The 16,474-nt window shown below is 49.6% G+C and overlaps 1 protein-coding gene across 2 annotated transcripts in view; it reads right to left on the minus strand.

Annotated features, from left to right (window-relative positions):
- Positions 1 to 15,523, minus strand: part of WDR1 (WD repeat domain 1) — a 103,102-nt gene extending 87,579 nt beyond the window's left edge. Inside the window, exons 1-2 of one of the 2 annotated variants that reach the window (XM_070948517.1) lie at positions 15,331 to 15,523; positions 14,692 to 14,813 (exon numbers count right to left, since the gene is read on the minus strand). In XM_070948517.1, coding sequence (XP_070804618.1) covers positions 14,692 to 14,813; positions 15,331 to 15,346 — 138 coding nt within the window. In that variant the 5' untranslated portion in view covers positions 15,347 to 15,523. The remainder of the gene's footprint in view (positions 1 to 14,691; positions 14,814 to 15,330) is intronic. The other variant, XM_070948516.1, reaches the window with a different exon arrangement.
- Positions 15,524 to 16,474: the final 951 nt, after the last annotated feature.

Raw genomic sequence — 16,474 nt, forward strand, 5'->3', positions numbered from 1 at the left:
GTGAAGGATTCACATAGTGGGCTGCAAGTGGCTCTTTGGAATGTTGAGCAAGATGCCACGTAGGCGGAGGCAGCGGCATACTAACTCCAGGTCTCGCTTGGTCCGAACCGGAGAGGGGGAGAGCACAAGGATATCGTCCAAATAGCAGTGAAGCCTCACTGGCTGCTGACGGAGGTGGGCTGCCACTGCTGCCAGGAGTTTCGTGAAGGTTCTGGGGGTAGACAAGAGGCCGAAGGGCATAGCCCTGTACTGGAAATGCCCATTGTTGTAGGCAAAACGGAGAAAACGGTGATGAGATGGTCGTATAGGTACGTGGAGGTACGCCTCTTTCAAATCGATGGACGTCATCCAATCTGAACTGCGAATGGAAGCCAAAATTGAGCAGACACTCCATTTTATTTATTTATTATTTATTTATTACATGTATTTATATGCCGCCATTCTCCCGAAGGACTCAGGGCGGCGAACACAAGTTAAGAAACAAGTACAATAAAATCATAATTTAATCCAAATAATTAATTAGTAGTAAATAATAAAGCCTGGAATCAGTCTCAGCCTATTTGTTTGAAAAGCCAAGTCTTCAAGTCCTGACAGAAGGAGTGGAGATCAGGAGCTGTCCGGAGCTCAGTAGGTAATTCATTCCAGAGGGTGGGAGCACCCACAGAGAACGCCCTACCCCTGGGCACAGCAAGGTGACATTGGCTCGCCGTCGGAACCCTGAGGAGAGCAGCCCCATGTGAGCGAACAGGACGGTGAGAGGCAGGCAGAAGAAGGTCATGCAACTATCCCGGACCTAAGTCATGAAGGGCCTTATAGGTGAGGACTAGCACCTTGAAGCGGACCCGGAGAACCACTGGTAACCAGTGCAGCTCACGCAGGAGGGGTGTTATATAGGAGTAACGAGGGGCTCCCATAACAACCCGTGCAGCTGCATTCTGGATCAGCTGGAGTCTCCGGGTGCATCTCAGGGGCAGGCCCATGTAGACGGAATTGCAGTAATCCAAGCGGGAAGTAACTAGGGCATGAGTGACTGTGCGAAGGTCATCTCGGTCCAGGAAAGGTCGCAACTGGCGCACCAGGCGAACCTGTGTGAAGGCCCCCCTGGTCACGGCCGTTAGATGGTCTTCTAGGGATAGCCGAGCATCCAGGAGGACACCCAAGTTGCGAGCCCTATCAACGGGTGCAAGTTTTTCCCCATCTATCAAAAGTGATGAAGCCTCTGAAACCCGAGATGCCGGCATCCACAGCCACTCAGTCTTAGAGGGATTGAGTTTGAGTCTGTTTCTGCCCATCCAGGCCCGTACCTCCTCCAGGCAACGGGACATCACGGAAAGGGCATCTCTGGGGTGGTCTGGGGTGGAGATGTATAATTGGGTATCATCAGCATATTGATGATATCTCACCCCAAAGCCATGAATGATCTCACCCAGTGGCTTCATATAGATGTTAAAGAGCAGGGGGGAGAGAACCGACCCCTGAGGCACCCCACAATTAAGGGGCCTCGGGGTGGATCTCTGCCCTCCCGCCCATACAAACTAAAAGCGACCCAAGAGATAGGAGGAAAACCACCGTAAGACAGTGCCTCCCACCCCTAACCCCACAAGTCGCTGCAGTAGGATACCATGGTCGATGGTATCAAAAGCCGCTGAGAGGTCAAGTAGGACCAGGATGGAGGAACAATCCCCATCCTGAGCCTGCCAGAGATCATTCACCAGAGCGACCAATGCCGTTTCCGTGCTGTGACCGTGTCGGAAGCCTGATTGGTACGGGTCAAGGTATTCCGTTTCCTCCAAGAATTGTGGGAGCTGTTGAGCCACTACAGTCTCAACAACCTTTGCGATGAAGCGAAGGTTGGAGACGGGACGATAGTTATTAAGTGAGTCTGGATCCAGAGAAGGCTTCTTGAGGAGAGGTCGAACCACCGCCTCCTTATGAGAGGTGAGGAAGTTCCCCTCTCTCAACGAAGCGTTGACAATTGCCTGGATCCAGTCTCTAGTCACCTCTCTGGCAGCCGAAACCAACCAGGAGGGACAAGGGTCCAATAAGCAAGTGGAGGAACTAAGTTTGCCCACAATCCTGTCCACTTCCTTGACAGAAACAGGGTCAAACTCAATTCAGATATTATTCTCAAGACCCACCCTAGTCTCCTGATTGGATTCTGCCCAGTCAGAGTCCAATCCGATCCAGATCTGAGCGATTTTATCATGTAGAAACTGTTACAAAATCCTCAGCTCTGCCCTGCAAAGAGTCTTCCCTCGCTCCCTGATTGAGGAGGGAGCGGGTCACACGAAACAGGGCCGCTGGGCGGTTTTCTGCAGATGCAATGAGGGCAGTGAAGTAGTGACGTTTCGCCACTTCCATCGCCACTAGATAAGACCTAATATGGGTTCTTAACTGTGTTCGGTCAGATTCAGATCGGGAGGACCTCCAATTCTCCTCTAAGCGTCTTTTCTGATGTTTCATTTCCTGGAGCTCCATGGAAAACCAAGGAGCAATCCAGGATCTGCGTCGGGTTAGAGGCTGCAAAGGTGCGATTCTGTCCAAGGCGTCGGTAGCCACCCATTCCCAGGATGCCACCAGAGCCTCAGCTGAATCGCAGGATTGAGAGGTGGGGAATGTCCCAAGCTCCTTTAAGAACCTTTCTGGGTCCATCAGGCGCCTAGGGCGGAACCATTTTATGGTTCTCCCAGCGGCAGGAGTTGGCAGATTGAAAGTCTAGTCTAAGGAAGGAATGGTCAGTCCATGACAGGGGAGTGATGGAAAATTCCCCCTTACCATGACCATTTATCCACTGCCCAGAGAGAAAAACCAGGTCGAGTTTGTGTCCTCCCCTATGAGTTGGGCCCTGAATAACCTGAGTCAGATCCATGGCTGCCATGGAGGCCATGAACTCCCGGACTGTCTCAGATGACTCACCAATCAAAGGCAGATTAAAATCTCCCACAACTAAAAGGCTGGGGAGTTCAAGTGCCACCTCAGACAAGACATCGAGCAGTGCGGGCAGGGCTGTGGCAACATAGCTGGGAGATAGGTATGTGACCAACAGCCCTGACTGAACTCCAGGGTCCCACTTCAATAGAAGAGACTCACACCCGCCTATCTATTTTGAACTGGTGGTAGATGATAAACTCGTTCAGCCTCTTGAGATCCAGTATGCCCCTGTAACCCCAACGCCTTGGGGACAAGAAAAAAGATGGAGTAGAAGCCGATCCCCCGATGTTGGGGGGTGACCGGTTTTATGGCCCGGATTTGGAGCAGGTGATGGATATCTGTCTCCATTAAACTTTGTTTGGCGATGTTGGAAGAGAGAGGGCATTGAATGAAGTGGTGGGGAAGACGGGAATTGAACTTCTGGGTGAGTCCCAGACGAATCGTCTGGAGCACCCAAGCATCCAACACTGAAATCTCCCACTGTGAGAGGAAATGTCCCAGGCGGCCGCCGATGGGAAGATGTAAGTAGTCATTTTCCTCTTCTGAAGAAACAGGCGCCCATGGAAGGGCCGTTTGGTCGCTGGAGGCTTTTGTCCGCGGTCCCTGAATGAGGGTCTATCGAACGAACGATCGAATCCTTGCAAGTAAGATCTGGAGGTAAAGGACCCCAAGGGCCCAGCATCGGCCCGAAAGGGCTGCCTGGTGAAGTATGGTGAAGACTTGCGATTGGCTCTTCTATATGAGGACGGCATGACTTTTCGTTTATCCTTGTCCTCGACAAGGATGGGGTCCAAGGCTTCCCCAAAGAGACAGGATCCCTTATATGGCGTGGAGGCCAGGCGCCATCTGGACTTTGCATCAGCTCTCCAATTTTTTAGCCACAGTAAACGGCGCGAGGTAACTGAGGACACCAAGGCCCGAGATGCAAATTTTGCGGCGTTAAGCAAGGCATCCACCGTATACTCCGTTGCCGCCACCAATTTATTAACATCCTGGTGGAGGTGAGTGTCGTCCGGAGGAAGGCGCTCCTGAAGTTGGCGGAGCCATATTAGTGATGCTCGGCTGAAGAAGGAAGCCGAGGTAGCCACCCTGACAGCCCATGCTGCAGCATTATGTGTTCGATGGAAGGTGAACTCCGCCTTACAATCTTCTGAGCGTAGACCGTCAGCTACGTCGCCCGAGATGACAGACGAGGAGGTGAGATTGGCAACCGGAGCATCAACGGTTGGCAACTGAAGCAGGTCCTGTAGGCTAGGTGCCGAGCAATATAGCTTTTTGTCAAGTCCCGTAGGGGCAGGCAGCGAAGAAGGTGAAGCCCAGGAACACTGAACCACCTCCAAGAATAGCTGTGGACATGGGATGAAATCCGCTTCGTGCTTAGGAGCGGTGAACAGGGTCTCATGCTGGCTAGAAGGCCCTGGTTGATCCACCTGCGTGGACGGATCCGCCATTTTTGTAGTTAGTTTGGCCTTATGCAGAAGGGACTTAAATAACGACGGTCTGAAGAGGCCAGAAAATACGGGCTTGTCTGGAGGCATATCCTCGTCGTTGGAGAACTCCATATCTTGGAGTTCCGCATCACCATCCTCCGAGGACGACTCACTGCTGCGCCCGTAATCACGATGGGATGAGTCCGGGCGCATCATGGACTGGTATTGACTGGATACCTGATGAGTCGTGCGTGGTGGAGGAGGAGGAAGAAGGTAGTGCGCCTGAGGCCAGGTCGCATACTGTGCCGGCTGCTGAGCGGTTGCCGCCAAAGTCCGGGAAACAGTGTCAGAAATCAGCCGTTGAATGTCATAAAGGGAGGAGGAGGCATCGAGTCCACAGCACGCAAGCCGGCGGCTGTGGGAGTAAATGTCGCCTCAGGTTGGGCTCTCTGAGGAAGAGAGGCACTGCGAGAAAGGTCCACGGGGCCCAGAGGCTGGACCGAAGCCAGAGCAGAGGCTGGATGATATTGAGGCTGGATGGAGAGAGGTATTTGCTGCTGCGTACCTGTTTGCTGTGAAGGCAGGTCCTCAGATTCCGCCACGGGTGAAGGAGGAGGCGGCAGGTGCGCAGCCCTAGCCTTGTCCGACAGCTTGCGCGCTTTTTCAAATTGCCGCTCCAGAGCCTTATGTCTCCTGGAGGCGTCTTTAGCAGCAGCAGTTGAAGACTTCGACCTTTTAGAGGATGTAGCTGCAGAGGAAGATGATGCGTGATGAGAACGTTTCTTAGACGCCCTGTGCGGTCTATCCGGCAGGGGCCGCTCTGGAGAGCTTTGAGCATCCTCAGGGTCGGAAGAGAGCTCACGTTCCGCCATAGCAGGGAAGGTTCTGTTCTATTCTATTCTATTCTATTCTATTCTATTATTCTATTCTATTCTATTCTATTCTATTCTATTCTATTCTATTCTATTCTATTCTATTCTATTCTATTCTATTATTATTTTATTATTTTTATTTTTTTTATTTGATTTATATGCTGCCCTTCTCCGGAGACTCAGGGTGGCTTACAATGCGTTAAGCAATAGCCTTCATACTTTTGTATATTTATTCAAAGTCAGCTTATTGCCCCCACAAACTGGGTCCTCATTTAACCTACCTTAGAAAGGATGAAAGGCTGAGTCAACCTTGAGCCTGGTAAGATTCGAACCTGCAGTAATTGCAGGCAGCTATGTTAATAACAGGGTGCATTAAACCACTGTACTACCAAGGCTCTTTTTATTTTATTTATTTTTATTTTATTTATTATTTTATTTTATTTTATTTTATTTTATTTTATTTTATTTTATTTATTTTATTTTATTATTTTATTTTATTTTTTTTAGGAAAGGTAACGAATAAGCAACAATCAGTAAATAAGGAAGGTAAATATAACAGTCAGTCTCTGAACTTTGTCAACGGAAAAAGGGCACAATAGAAGAATAAGGCAGCTGAAAAGGTGACTTGACAGGAATTTGCCAGTCTGGCCCTAGCAGCCCAATGCACATGTGCAGAGGTGTTGCCAGGCAGATTATGGCAGCCATTAGTACGCCCGACGCTCTGACAGGAAAAAATGGCGCAAGGATCCGATGACAGAATGAAGCCTGGAATGGAGGATGAGGCTTGCGATCCCTCGCCCAGCAATTAATAACGTGCAGCCAGCAATTGCGGAGGAGAGAAAAAGGGGCGCGAGCTGTCACAGTCCCGCTCCCAGCGCCCAAGGGATAGAGATGGCGCGCGAGCCCCAAAGGCACTCCCAGCGCCTCCCGCAGTTCCATATAACAGAAAACGGACGAGCAAAGAGTTATCACTAGTCGCGGCCAAAGCATGGTGAACAAAGCGGCGGGCGAAATCCCTCTGATGTTTTTGAAGCGCGCAATCACTCACAAGTGATCCCCGCGCCAACGAGAGTCACTGAAGAAGTGGAGTGTGCCGCTGAGAGCAGGGCATGTATTCCAAGCTGCCCAGGGGAAGGCAAAGTCAATGGTGGCAGGCCGGGGAACCAACCCGCACGCCGGCGGCAAGCAGGGGAGGGATGGAGCTCTTCGTTGCAAAGAGATGACCAGCTTGTGACTAGCGTGGAATCCCAGGCCACTCACCCCTGCTGCTATGATCGAAAAAGGAGAGAAGGTAGAATCCAAAGCTTCAGAAGGAACAATAGTCTAGTCAGTAAGTGGAGAAAAATTCAGACAGTGTCACAGGCTCAACTGAGTGAACTAAACTGAGGCTCTGTCGAGCAAGTGGGCATGTTTGAAGAAAAAAATTTAAAGGAACACACTCAGCGTTGGCTACTCGACTATTGAACAACCCGAAGCTTTGAATTCTCCAAGCAGCGCATTGGAGAATGGGAAGCTGTCTCAGGCAATGGGCAGGCAGCAGTAGATAGGGGCTTCCCATTTTGACCTCTCCCCACTGCTGTGGCCTCTGCGCCTGGACGCCAGCGTAAAACCGAATGGGCAGTTTTTCTCCCCCCAGCACCGTTCGACACCCCCCCCCCAGGCACCCTCCCCAGCTGCGTGCAAGCCCCGATGCTCAGCTGCTCCCCCCCGGCTTTGGCGCTCACCCTGGATCACCCCCTCCCAGTCTTGTCTGGCCCATCACGCATGCCCCTCGACGTCACAGGCCAGGTCAAGTTGGCCATGCCAACCAAGTGTGATTTTAAAACTGGACCAAGAAACATCAATAACATTACTCTGATAGCTGAAAATGTACATTTGCAAGCTCAAAGTCAAGGAACACAGTGAAAAATTGTGACTAAGATTAAATGTAAAGACCAAACTAATGACAAGTACAGTATTGAAAGCATCTTTAGATTAACAATGAAAATACTGAAGAGGGATAGAAAGAGTATTGACACTTTTGAACTTTGAAACTGGGGCAATACTATGGATAGCCAAGAAAACAAGCAAATGAACAAATCAATCCAGTTTTCCTTCAAGGCATGAATGGCCAGGCTCTAATTTAGACACAATGCAAAAACCTAGTTCTCTTAAGACTTTAATGCAGGGGGAAATGGAAGGGGGGAAAAGGATGACCAGTAGCAAGATGAATGGATGCGATTATAGAAACAATGAGTACACTGTTGAAAAACCTGAAAGACCAGGTTGGGGACAGATCGGCAGCGGTGGCGGCGGAGGCAATGGCTGCCACGGACCGGCCGGCCAGAGAAACGGCCTGGCAGCAGGTTGATGGGGGAGATGCGGACAGCCTCACTCTTAGGACTACCATCTGGCTCACAGTAGACTTCTACTGTGATGGGGTGCTTGAGATCAGAGCTGTGACTGGGGGTTTGTGGAGATCTGGGGGTTGCAGAGGCGGGAGGCTGACCATGGTTTGGTTTTGTTGGTCGCCTCAGGTGGCCTCTCCTCCCCCCCTCCCCCCAGGTATGGGTGGGTGTTGGCCTTAATGGCCATCCACCCCTGGATTGGGTTTTGCTGTTTCGCTACTCCTACTCTCACCCTCAAGGAAGATCTTGTGCCCGTGGGTCTATTACCATCGTTATTAACATCTTTACTATTACCATCGTTATTAACATCTACACTCTGGACACTTTGGACCCCTTACCATGTTCCACTCATGCCCTCGCTGGTAGGAGAGACTGAGCACCATTTGAGAGAGCTGAGGGATTCTCCACATCCCAACAGAGAGGATAGAACATTGTTCCCGATAACTTTCGTAACGGGACCGGCCATCGTGAGAGGATGGTTGGCTATTAGCCTCCGTTGGAGAAAAAGAACATTGGACCTTCTCCCTGTCGTGAGAGGACAGTGGAGTCCAGCCCTATAAATGGATATTTTGTGACCTTTTATGCTCAGTTATCCCTTGGACTATGATATACTCCCGGACTGACCTTTCTTTTCCCATCTTTGGTTTGGTTGATGCTCCAAAAAGCTGATCTTCTTGCGCTGCGAGACTCCCCCCTCTCGCAGGCCTGGCCCTCCACGTTATCGAGGGCCTATCTTGATGACGGGCTTTGGAACCCCGAGAGATGGCATGCAGCGAAGAGGGGGTTGAGGGGTTTTTTAGCCAAATCTTTAAGGAAAATTTTAAGGGGACCCAGGAGGGCAGGAGGGGGTTGTAAAAGCGGACCTGGGGGGGTCCAGATAGTGACTGCGCGGGATGATGGGTCGATTAGCTGCAGCAGAGGGGTCGCGAAAGGAAATTTAACCGGGGAGCAGGGGGACGACAGGAAGGGCTGTGTAATTGAAATAATGAGTGGGAGGAGCAGGTATGACGGGCGCAGGGGGTCAGATCAAGTGTCGAGGGTGCACACGCGCTGTCTCCAAGCGATTGTGCACTCCGGCCCCCAATGCGTGACTCGTGTCCTGGGCTGTGTAGAGCCTCAGGCCCAGGGTCCGCGGCTGATGTTGTGTAATGCCAAGTCGGTGGTTAATAAAGCCCCCCTCATTTGTGATCTTATTTTGGAGGGGGGTGCGGACCTGGCAGGTATTACGGAGACCTGGTTGGGCCAAGAGGGGGGGTCCCCCTCGTCGAGATGTGCCCACCAGGTTTCCGTGCATTTCATCAGCCAAGGGCCCAGGGGAGGGGTGGGGGAGTGGCGGTGATTATTAGGGAAGGTCTTTGTCCGAGGGAGACCACTGTTCCTCAGATAGCCGGATGTGAGTCCCTTTGTGTGAAGTGGGGCCGTGGGGTGCAGATGGGTTTGCTGACTACGTACCTGGCTCCCTGCCACGTGGCAGCAACCCTGCCCGAGCTACTCGATGTCATTGCCGGGGTGGCGGTTGATACCCCCAGACTTATTGTCATGGGGGATTTCAACCTTCCATCCACGGTTGAGGCGTCAGAGGTGGCTTGGGAGTTCATGGCTTCCATGACGGCCATGGACCTGACCCAGTTAGTTCAAGGCCCCAATCACATAGGGGGACACATTCTGGACTTGATTTTTGTCTCTGGTCAGTGGTTGAATGATCTTGGTAGAGGGGACCTAGATATCAAACCCTTGTCATGGACAGATCATTCACTCCTTCAAGTAGATGTTCCTACCGCCTGCCCCCGCCGCAGGAAGATGGAACCGACCAGATGGTTCCGTCCCAGGCGCCTGATGGATCCTGAAAGGTTCCTGATGGAGCTTGGGCCATTTCCTGAGACACACGACTCGACTGAAGAGCTGGTGGCCGCCTGGCAAAGGGCGGCCGCTGGAGCTTTGGACCGCGTCGTGCCTTTGCAGCCTCTGACCCGATGCCGATCTCAATTGGCTCCTTGGTTCTCTGAGGAGCTGAGAGAGATGAAGCATCGGAAAAGACGCCTAGAGAGCATTTGGAGGACTAGACAATCCGATTCCGACCGGACATAGGTGAGGTCTTATATCAAGACCTACCTAGTGGCGATAAAAGCGGCAAAATCTAACCATTTTTCCGCTCTTATCGAAACTGCAGAGAACTGCCCAGCCGCCCTATTTAGGGTGACCCACTCCCTTCTTCGGGGGGGAGTGCAGGAAGATCCCTTGCAGGGTCGTGCTGAGGATTTTGTGCAATTCCTGCACGATAAAGTCGCTCGGATTCGGGATGGCTTGGACTCCGATTGGATGAGTCCACGGGAGGAGACAAGGGCAGGTCATGAGAATGTTATCTGGGAGGAGTTTGATCCTGTGACTCCTGAATGTGGACAGGGTTCTGGGTAAGATCAGTGCCGCCACGTGTTTATTGGACCCGTGTCCCTCCTGGTTGGTACTGGCCTCCCGGGAGGTTACCCGAGGCTGGCTCCAGGGGATTATAACTGCTTCTCTGAGTGAGGGTGCCTTTCCTGCCGCCTTGAAAGAGGCAGTAGTGAGGCCCCTCCTCAAGAAGCCTTCCCTGGACCCGGCTGAATTAGCCAACTATCGTCCAGTCTCCAACCTTCGTTTTGTGGCGAAGGTTGTTGAGAGCGTGGTGGCACAACAACTTCCCCGGCACCTGGATGAAGCTGTCTATCTAGACCCGTACCAGTCAGGCTTCAGGCAGGGGTACAGCACAGAAACGGCATTGGTCGCGTTGGTGGATGATCTCTGGAGGGCTCGGGACAGGGGTTGCTCCTCTGTCCTAGTCCTATTAGATCTCTCAGCAGCTTTTGATACCATCGACCATGGTATCATGCTGCAGCGATTGAGGGGGTTAGGAATAGGGGGCACCGTTCTGCGATGGTTCTCCTCCTTCCTCTCCGACCGCTCGCAGTTTGTGTTGGCAGGGGGACAGAAGTCAACCTCAAGGTGTCTCGCATGGGGAGTGCCGCAAGGGTCGGTCCTCTCGCCCCTCCTGTTCAACATTTATGTGAAGCTGCTGTGTGAGATCATCCATGGTTTTGGGGTGAAGTGTCATCTGTACGCTGATGATACTCAGCTGTACATTTCCACCCCAGACCACCCCAACGATGCCCTTGATGTGATGTCTCGCTGCCTGGAGGCCGTGCGGGTCTGGATGGGGAGGAACAGGCTCAGACTCAACCCCTCCAAGACCGAGTGGCTGTGGCTTCCGGCGCCCCGATATAGTCAGCAAGTGCCATCGCTGACTATTGGGGGTGAATCTCTGCCCCCCACGGAGAGGGCTCGCAATCTGGGTGTCCTCCTGGACGCACGGCTGTCTTTAGAAGAGCATATGACGGCCGTGGCCAGGGGGCCTTTTATCAGGTTCGCCTGATTCGCCAGTTGCAGCCCTTTCTGGACCGGGACACCCTGCGCACAGTCACTCATGCCTTGTTACTTCCCGGTTCGACTATTGTAATGCTCTCTACATGGGGCTCCCCTTGAAGAGCACTCGGAGGCTCCAACTGGTCCAGAATGCGGCCGCACGGGTGGTTATAGGCGCAACTCGTTGTGCCCACGTGACACCTCTCCTGCGCGAGCTGCACTGGCTCCCAGTGGTCTTCCGGGTGCGATTCAAGGTGCTGGTTACCACCTTTAAAGCGCTCCATGGCATAGGACCCGGGTACCTTCGAGACCGTCTTCTGCCACCAATAGCCTCCCACCGACCAGTTCGCTCCCATAGAGAGGGTCTCCTCTGGGTGCCAACGGCCAAGTTATGTCAGCTGGCGACACCCAGGGGGAGGGCCTTCTCTGTGGGAGCCCCAGCCCTGTGGAACGAACTGCCCCCGGAAATACGTAAGATCTCCGACCTCCGGGTGTTTCGCTGCGCACTGAAGAACCTGTTGTTCCGCCAGGCCGGGCTATCAACATAATAGTTTTAAATTGGGGTATTTAAATTTCTGGGGTTTAAAATTTGAGCCAAATCTATTTAATTATTTTAAATTTTAATCGCTGTTTTGTCTTGTGGTTTTAAATAGGCTGTACACCGCCCTGAGTCCTTCGGGAGAAGGGCGGTATAGAAATAAAATTATTATTATTATTATTATTATTATTATTATTATTATTATTATTATTATTATTATTATTATCATCATCATCATCATCATCATCATCATCATCATCATCATCATCTCAAAAATGTATGTGGCCATTAAGTATTGATAATGACTTGATAGTATGTAATTAATCAATAGTTTAACAAAGTAATTTTACCATAACATTTTAAATCAGTAATCCACCCATTCAGGACAGTGGAATAAATTCTTACTTTTAAAGTTTTACATATCATAAAAACAAGCAATTCTTAGCACAAGATTCAGAAACCTGATGCAATCTAGATAGGTTGGATTTGGCTGAGAATATGGGGACTTATATTGATGGTCCTTGCTTAAGGACTACTTGTTCAGCAACCATTCAAATTTGCATTAGTGCTGAACAAGTGGTAATTTATGACTGGTCCTCAAAGTTCCAGTCATTGCAGCATCCCTGCCGTCATGTGATCAGGAATGCCAGAATTTCCATTGCACAATGGCATGATATTGCACTTTATGATAGCAATTCCAATCCCACTTGCCATCATTAACCGAGGACCTCTTGCAATCTGTATATCCAGTGTGGTATTTATGTTCATGGAAGAAAGTACCAGTTGTTGAAATTGTACATTCCTTTTTCCTCAGATAGTTGTAACTTAATACAGGTAGTCCTCAACTTAAAATAGTTCATTCAGTGACAGTTCAAAGTTACATCACTGAAAAAGGGACTTATGTGTTTTTCACACTTACAACTGTTGAAGCATCCCCATGGTCACATGACCAAAATTCAGATGCTTGACATCTAGTTCATATTTATGATGGTTGCAATGTCCCAGGATCATGTGATCACCTTCTGACAAGCAAAGGCAATGGGGAAGCTAGATTCACTTAACAACCATGTCACTAATTTAACAACTGCAATGATTCACTTACATCTGTGGCAAGAAAGGACATAAAATGGTGCAAAATTCACTTAACAACTCTCTCAGCAACAGAAATTTTGGGCTCAATATTGCTCATAAATCAAGGATTGCCTGTAATGTGGCTGCACTGCACTTCATGAAGGTACATAATCCATGGTATATTTGCACTGTAGCAAAGCTATACTGCTCCAACCCCTGGAATCCCCTAACAACATGCAGAACTAGAGAGGAAGGATTTTAGCTGCAAGATATAATAGGATGTGATTCAATGAATGTTGCCTACAGGTACGAGAACATTACTAACAGGAACACAATTCTGGTTTTCACCTCTTCCAGTAAACAGTAATATCAGGAGAGAAGATGGGTCTTACTGGGGTAATACAAAAAATTGCCATGGCAAACAAATTTTTAGAAAACCACTTCTCTTAATTTCTACCGTGTTTCCCCAAAATAAGACTAGGTCTTATATTAATTTTTGCTCCAAAAGACGCAGTATGGCTTATTTTCTGGTTAGGTCTTATTTTGGGGGAAATATAGTACTAAACGCTGACGATCTTAACTGGGGCTTATTTTGGGGGTAGGGCTTATATTACCATCATCCTGAAAAATCATGCTAAGGCTTGTTTTCTGGTTGGGTCTTATTTTGGGGAAAACATTCTTCAGTTTCTGCTAAAGTCTAGTCTAATGAGTAATCCAAATATTTATTTATTTATAAAATTTGTATGCTGCCCTATCTCCAAGGATTCAGGGCAGCTCACAACGACAATCGACCAAGCGACTGTTAAAAACAAAAAATATACACAAAAAATTAAAAGTTTTTTTTAAAATTTAAAATATACTACCCCAATATGACAATTGAATAGTAACCTTTTTCATACATGTAATTTCAGCCACTCCAATGCCCAAATAACCCTCACTGCTAACTAGATTCTCATCCAGAAACTGTTTTTAAAGTCTTTCATGTAAAAGTGAGTCCACTTGCAACTTTCAATTCTGGTGAAGTGGCTATATAAATTTGATAAATAAATTTACCAACTATTTTTTCTTTTCTTTCCCCAAAAGTCCAGATGTTTTCTAACCCGATGCTTCTGTCCCAATGCTCTTAATGAACATACTGGGAGAGCTCTGTATCCTACGCTCAGATCATCAAAAAGAATGATTTATGTTTATTTATTGGCTGGGCCTATTTCTCCTTTCCTGTTCCCTTCCTTTCTGAGTCCAAGATAGCATAGCCAGGGCCCCTGCCTGCAAGTGGACCTTGCCCTTGAAGGATGCTCCTACTCTGGCTCTCTTTCCCCTTTTTGTAAAATAATAATTTTATACAATCTGAACATGCAATCTCAACACTCATGAAACTAATACAGGAGTTCTGCCACATTGGTTACACTATTAAGGAAAATACAACATGAAAGGTTGTTTAATTGGTCCTTTGTTCAATGTATCTACTAGTGCTTTGCATTTTTATATATAAATAAATTAAGGGTATGCATAGTTTAAAAATTATTCTGATAAATTGTTTTGGACTTTATGCAAGTACAATCACAGCCCTTCTCTGCTAGTCATTAAGGCAGCCCCTCTTTTCTCTAACTTCCACTTGAGTAGGAGGGAAAAGGAAGAAAATCCACTTTAAATTGATGGGGATATGAAAAAAAGAGGGGCTGCCTTCATGAAGCATAAGGGGGGAGGGCTGTACTTACAACCCAACACACTTATTCTGGATCTTTTATTAGCTGTCCACACCCAAATTAACTATACCTCACAGTAATTATAGCCACTGAACTATCCTTTGTTTTTCAGATTTTCGTGCTATTTAGAACAGCTGCCCTCCACCAATCCTACTCTAGATTTCATGGCAGGAGTCCTAAAGGTAACCTGGCTGTTGGATATTCTTAGATCTCTTGACTCATACGCTACGGCGGCTTTTCCACACCCTCCTAGATCGGCAGCGATATTTCTTCCCCCAGTTACACAGAAATTACGAAGTCATAAGTGGCTTTTACACAAAAGCTTTAAATTGAGTAAATATAAAAACTAGAATACATTACATCTATGTTTCGAATGATGACAGATTTTCCATTGGTATATAAGAAATTGTTGCCTTTCGGATCTCCGCCAATGATTTTGGAGATCCCCCTTTCGACCTGCGGGAGGCTGGCAAACACCGTTTCTACGAGAGAGAAGGGAAGACACAGCGTTAGCCTCTGCGGAGGAAAGAGGAAGGCGGTGGGCCCTAAATGTAACCTGTTGCTCCGACTCAGCCATGAAGCGGAAAGCGGCTCCAGCCAGCCAGCCCTCTCTCCTCCTTCCAGATCAAGAAACCCACCTCGCCCCGGCGATGCGCGAGTAGCTGGGAAGGTTCCCCTGCCAGACGGCAGATTCCAAAACGACCGGACCTACATTTTTCGGAGGTGGAATCGTACCACTACACCACCACCACCACACCACCACCACCACCCGCCTCTCCTCTCCCATTCAGCTTTCCGGGCCCCTCCCAAGAGAGGCCCGCCTTCTCATTTTATCGAAGGGAAGTGCAGGAAGCCTCGGACTGACAGTAATGGGGCCAGCCGGGACTCCGCTCTTCCTCCTCCGCCTCCTCCACCGATCATGGAAGGCAGAGCCACGTTCCCGCAGTCCCCGGCCTATCTAACAGCCTCTCCGCGAACGGCGGCAACACCGCCACTCACTCAGTTGGTAGGGCATCGTGGCTGCCTCTCGCTGCTGCGGCGGCTTCAAGGACGACGAGTCCGCGGCGGAAGCAAAAGCAAGGAAAGGCAAGGCAAAGCAGGACTTGTCCAGTCCCCTCTCCTTTTCCACCTCCTCCTCCAAAGGCGGGCGGGGGGAGCGACGTCAACTCCCGGCTGCGCAAAGCAGGAAGCGCAGCTCACCCAGCTCTCACTTATCTCCCGGCTTTGACCATATATAGTCAACTCTGTTAGCGCGACGGACGGGCGGAGAAGGAACGGCGACCGCGCGGCGTCGCGCGGCTGGAGGGGCTCGACCCGGAAGCGCCGCCGGGAGGGAGAAGTCGTACGGCTCCTGCCGCACCCTGCGTCTTCCTCCGCGGTTCCGCAGTGGGTTGGGGGGAACTCCGGATCTCGACCGTTCGTCCTTCCCGCCTGGACGCGGGGGCTGCCCGGGATGGCACAAAGGGAAGAACCCGCGAGTTATTCCTATGCTTCCCGCGGCGAGTCTGCATGGATTCGGACTGCCAACAATCCAGCTATCCGTCGCTGCCCTCTGGCGGTCGCCCGCATCTGCCCCACCTTTTTTTCGTTTCAAACGTTTTTTTAAAAGCCGAGTACAGGGTTTGCAGGGTGCTGAAGCCGGAGGAATTAGAATCGGCGAGAGCAAGGTAGATGCGGACAGTTAGCCTTTCAGGAGAGACGCCGGGTTAGAAGTGTCATCTTGTTCCTGATTCGCAGAGTTAAATGTCAACTTGCGTTTCAGGACTGTTCATATTCATGCACAGGCAGTGACATTTAACTTAAATTTAGCACTCTTAATACCAGGAACCCAACTATATTAGTGCAGAACATCTTGGAATCTTCCTGATGAGGGGTATTAAAATATTAGGGAACTCCAGTTGATGGATAGATTTGGATGCAAGTATTGCATTTTTGGTTTTCAACTTTCTTTCTGTCTTTGAAATTCTTCAGAGAAATCTATGGAGATGCTCTGTCATCCAGGTCACAGTTGTCTTGAAGATTCTTTTTCAAAAGGCAACTGGACTGTTTTTTCCTTGAGGAAGATATTTTGCTTCTCATCCAAGAAGCTTCATCAGTTCTGGCAGGATGATGGAAGGATTAATTCTGAGAGCATGGTGGCGGG

Source organism: Pituophis catenifer, unplaced genomic scaffold, assembly GCF_029215685.1.
Source record: "Pituophis catenifer annectens isolate HBS135680 unplaced genomic scaffold, rPitCat1.0.hap2 SCAF_8, whole genome shotgun sequence".
In the NCBI taxonomy this organism is placed as follows: Eukaryota; Metazoa; Chordata; class Lepidosauria; order Squamata; family Colubridae; genus Pituophis; species Pituophis catenifer.